General features: G+C 31.0%; 1 protein-coding gene across 2 annotated transcripts; it reads left to right on the forward strand.

Annotated features, from left to right (window-relative positions):
- Positions 1-1,069: 1,069 nt before the first annotated feature.
- Positions 1,070-4,153, forward strand: LOC145012506 (putative WRKY transcription factor 41). Of its 2 annotated transcripts, none has more exons than XM_078971305.1 (3): positions 1,070-1,473; positions 1,564-1,713; positions 3,300-4,153. In XM_078971305.1, exons 1-3 carry the CDS (start codon positions 1,145-1,147, stop codon positions 3,889-3,891), a joined length of 1,071 nt encoding a protein of 356 aa, XP_078827431.1. In that variant the 5' UTR covers positions 1,070-1,144; the 3' UTR covers positions 3,892-4,153. The 2 variants fall into 2 exon arrangements, with proteins under 2 accessions (XP_078827431.1, XP_078827432.1); XM_078971306.1 differs by having other exon boundaries at positions 1,576-1,713.
- Positions 4,154-4,794: the final 641 nt, after the last annotated feature.

The following is a 4,794-nucleotide window of genomic DNA, read 5'->3' on the forward strand; positions in this document are numbered from 1 at the left end:
CAATATATATAGCCTAGTAGGTGTTCGGCAAAAATATGTAATGTAAGTGAATGATAATAGTGAAATTTCGAATATCTTGAAAGTAAATCAAATTAGGGTTGAAGTTTAATAATATTATAATGAATATATCAAACAAAACGATGTATTATTACGTGTTTGGGTACGTAAGCTTATATACCCTTAAGGGTATATTCAATTTTCATATATATATATATATATATATATATATATATATATATATATATATATATATATATATATATATATATATATATATATATATATATATATATATATATATATATAGTCCCACAATTATCTAACATTAAAACCTAAAATTGAGAAACAAATAGGTTTAGAAATTCGGTATCTAATTGCTATTTTAAGAAATAGGAAAATTTGATGCAAAATAGAATCTTAAAAGGAAAGGTGATGAAATATGGAAGGTTAAAATAATCATGGGGAAGGGTGTGTGGGCACGAAAATCGCATTAGGTGTCTGGATTTATCGTTTACGTAAGCCTAGCAACGTCACCTTCTCTTTCACATGCATGTCACATGGTGCAAGTGTCTGAAATGTATTTCTATATAACTGTTTTCACTAGATCTTTATTAATTTGGTATTTTAATATATGAAGCTTGTAGGTGTTAGAAAAATAATACTAAAGTTACATGAGACGACGTTAGCTAGTGTTTTTAACTTCTAGTTAAGATTAAACATCCAACCAATAACAAAATTAAAATATGCGGACTTTTGACTTGCTTTTGTAAACATGTTTCAAATGTAAAAATAGAAAAAGCTAATTAGGGGTTTGGGCGACAATTTAATTGGATGAAAGACGCAGTCAACAAAAGCCTCTCTCGGTCTATCTCCTACTTCTCCACTGGAATTCCAATATATGACCAAAGACTTCGACTTTCTTTATTTCAGAATTTAACTCGTTTTCTTTGGTCAACTCCCCCTCCCTATATTTCCCCCAAACCTTTCTTCATTCATGTGGAACTACAAATCTCTCTCTCTCTCTCTCTCTCTCTCTCTCTCTCTCTCTCTCTCTCTCTCTCTCTCTCTCTCTCTCTCTCTCTCTCTCTCTCATCCAAAAAAGAAAGTTGACCTGCTCATATATGATTTAAGGTGAAAAGCCACCATGGATCACAAAAGAGTTGTTTATGAGTTGACTCAAGGTAAGGAATTTGCCGAGCAACTCAAGATTCATCTGAATAACCCTTCGTCTTCCCATGAAACCCAAGAAATCTTGATCCATAACATCCTCAATTCCTATGAAAATTCACTATCTTTACTCACCAATCATGTACTTACTACAAATGGGAGCAATGATGAGCCACATTTGCATGGTAAAAAGGGAATCATAAAAAAGATGGAATCCCAAGTTCCATTCAGCGAAAGCCCATGTAGCGAAGATTCAGACCCTGAGTCGTTTAAAGATCTTGATCCCAATGATTTTGGAGCCAAGAGGTAAGTCCAATGTCACTATACGTAAATGCATGAACAAGTCGTACACATTTGATAGATCTAATTAGTACTTAGAGATTCAATTGATTTGAGGTATATGTATAGGAAGACAAATGGGAGTATCGAAAAGTGGAAGAAACAAGTGAAAGTGAGGGTAGACATGGAGTTTGAAGAAGCTCTCGATGATGGGTATAGTTGGAAGAAGTATGGCCAAAAAGACATTTTTGGTGCCAAGCATCCCAGGTATGGTATATACAGATCGACTTCACATACTTGTTTGTTGGTTTAAGAACCAAGTAAAAAGAGCCATCATTGTCCAATGTTCCAAACTTCCAATGCATTCATTACTAATTAAGAGGGTATAGCCGTGCTCGCAAACTGAATAATGAATATGTAACTGGAAACTAATCATCTATTATATTTGTTAATTAAAACAGTATAGATAAGAATCACTAGAATATGTCATCATACTAATAATTTCCATATTAAAAGTACTAAAAATGGTTATAACTTATAATCACTTTTGACGACATTCTTCGGTGTTTTCTTATTCAAACTAAAATTTTGATCATTAAAAAACTAATGAGTAATTACACAAATGGTCTCTATTGTTTGGGGTAATTTACATTTTTGGTGTGTCTAACTTATTTTTTTTAAATCAGAAGGTTGTTACTGTTTTTTTTTTTTTTGCATGCTTGGTCTCTATCTTACATAAAAAGACTATTTCGCCATTAATTTTTTAATTTATTTAAACAAACACACCTCTAACCCCACTTCCACCTCAGAATACCTTACCTAAACTACCCAATTTTATTTAAATAAATTAAAATATCAAAGGCAAACTAGTCTTTTTAGGTAAGATAGGGACCAAGCGCGCAATAAAAACAAACTGTAGAGATTTTCCGATATAAATTAGTGACCAAAAGGTACAAATTACCCCAAACCATAAAGATCATTTCGTGTAATCTACTCAAAACTAATTGAATCGTAATTTGAAATATAAATTGCCATTTGTATATAATTATCTTGACACGAAACAATCAACATATATGTTGCGAGATGTGTGGGCCCAAGTCGTGTATGAATTGTGTCCAACTTGGTGGATTAGAAAAGGGGTTTTGACATTTATCTTGCATAAATCTTATCATGTATGTTTTTTAGAATAGCGTTTTTTTAAATCGCGTATGCACGGTTTCTTACCTTAACGAATCTTTAGATTCTTTTTGAAACCGGCAAAATTTTATTCAAAAAAAAACCCAAACCCAACAAGGAGTTAAGGCAGGGGAAGGAACAAAACGTCACAAACAAAGGAAACGAGAAATACACCGTTACACCAATTAAAAGCATATTTTTTATGTCAGAATTTAAACCAACTAAACACCAACTCAATAATATGATCCATAGTTTTTGCGGGGGAAATGATATTCTTTGTCGAAAATTTTGTTGTTTCTAACCTTCCATATGCACCAGATCGATCCAAATAGAATAATAATGAATATATTTTTTTTCGAACAATGTCTGTTGCACCAAAATTGATTATATGAAATTGCATATTCGCCTATCATGTCAGAGAAGTGTGTGTTTTAACTATATAAGTCAACATAAGAAAAAACCACTAATTGTTAAAACTTAAAAGTACTGTTTACTGTTCATAAACCAAATTAATAGTTCTATTTACCTTTTTTTTTTAATTTTTTTTTTTATATTAGTATGTGGGATAATGTAAGAAGTTGCGTACGGAAATAATGGATGGTGCATACGGTAATTTTGTCAATTCATGATACTAAGTTACTACATGTTTTTTCTTGGTTTTGAATTTAATTTTGCAGAGGTTATTATAGATGTACATATCGACAGCTACAAGGTTGTCTTGCAACTAAACAAGTTCAAAGAACCAACGAAGATCCAAATATCTTTAACATGACCTACCAAGGAACTCATACTTGTCACCCTGCAACTGCAACTGACACATCTCCAACATTACCATTACCATCGTCATCATCACCGCCACCACAGATCCAACATCCACCGCTACAAAACCAACTCCTTGGGTCCCCCAAAATTCCTCAAACAGATCGTAAAGCCATAACCAAAAATCTAGAGACCCATTCAGTTTACTTCCCTTCAACATCTAACAATAACTTTGTTTTTCCAACCCTTAATAGCACTTCCGATGGCAACGAAACACCGTCCTTTATCACTCCAACAACATTAGGGTCTACCTATTTCATGATGTCACAGCCTCAAGTAAGTATGTGTGAAAAAATCGAGAATATAGTGGGTGTAGAATCGGAACTAAACGACATTGCTTCTGCTGCTACATCATCTACAAGTTTTCATAATGCTGACTTGCCCTTGCCATTTGGGGATATCGAATTTGGTAGCACCTTCAGTTTTGACAATTCAATATTTTTCGACTAATATAGACATATATACAACATTCTATTGACAGGAAAAAGGAACCTCTTAGAATCATTTTGATAGTCTAAACGTAGTTGAGAACATACTATGTCAACTTAGGAAGATGATAAGAACGACTCTTGTAACTGATATCGCATCGATCTATTGGCTGTAGTATATCAGAGTTATGTATGTTTAGATCAATTTTGATTGTGTGTATCATAAGTTGTAACTCTTGAAGGATTTTCTTGTATTATATATATTATAGTTGAAAACCCTCTAAGTATTCTAAATTTTTTTCCATAATATTGTGTCTAATAATATGTTACACCATCACACCTACCGTCGGACATACTATTATAATTTATGAAAAAAAAAATATAATACTTTTGCTATATCATTTTTAAATTTTTATAACTTTTTATATAAAAAATAATTTATATTTTTTGAGGTTAGATCGACAATGATTAAATATATGTTAGACTACGTATTTTCATATGCATTAAAGACATCGTTAGGATAACTTAAAATATATCATTATATACTTATAAATGAACAATTTTTCCTTACACCACATTCATTTGAAACTCTCATTCATTTTTCCTTTCATCATATTCTTTTGAAACTCCCATGACTTTTCAATTTCTTTCTAATAATGATTATAAGTTGGTTAAAAATGTTAAATAAATATAAAACCTAAAGTGTAATCATATATAAACTAAATTTCAATATTAAAAAGAATATATTTTCTTCAACTTATAAAGTTATGTTTTTAACTTTTAGCATATTATACTTAATTTATTAGGTCTAATATGTTGTATGTAAACCATTATCATTTTAAAGCTACAACTTTTGAACAATTTACATAAAATATTTAAATTGTTAATTTAAATATAACCTTACAAGATCAACTTAAATATAAAT

This window comes from Lactuca saligna, chromosome 8 (genome assembly GCF_052625555.1).
Source record: "Lactuca saligna cultivar CGN05327 chromosome 8, ASM5262555v1, whole genome shotgun sequence".
In the NCBI taxonomy this organism is placed as follows: Eukaryota; Viridiplantae; Streptophyta; class Magnoliopsida; order Asterales; family Asteraceae; genus Lactuca; species Lactuca saligna.

Bases quoted from the DNA above. Each gene is read 5' to 3' on its own strand.
- LOC145012506 (XM_078971305.1), top strand. From the start codon at position 1,145: ATGGATCACAAAAGAGTTGTTTATGAGTTGACTCAAGGTAAGGAATTT. The intron at 1,474-1,563 runs GTAAGTCCAATG...AATTGATTTGAG, and splicing joins AATGATTTTGGAGCCAAGAG to GTATATGTATAGGAAGACAA. The intron at 1,714-3,299 runs GTATGGTATATA...TTAATTTTGCAG, and splicing joins TTTGGTGCCAAGCATCCCAG to AGGTTATTATAGATGTACAT.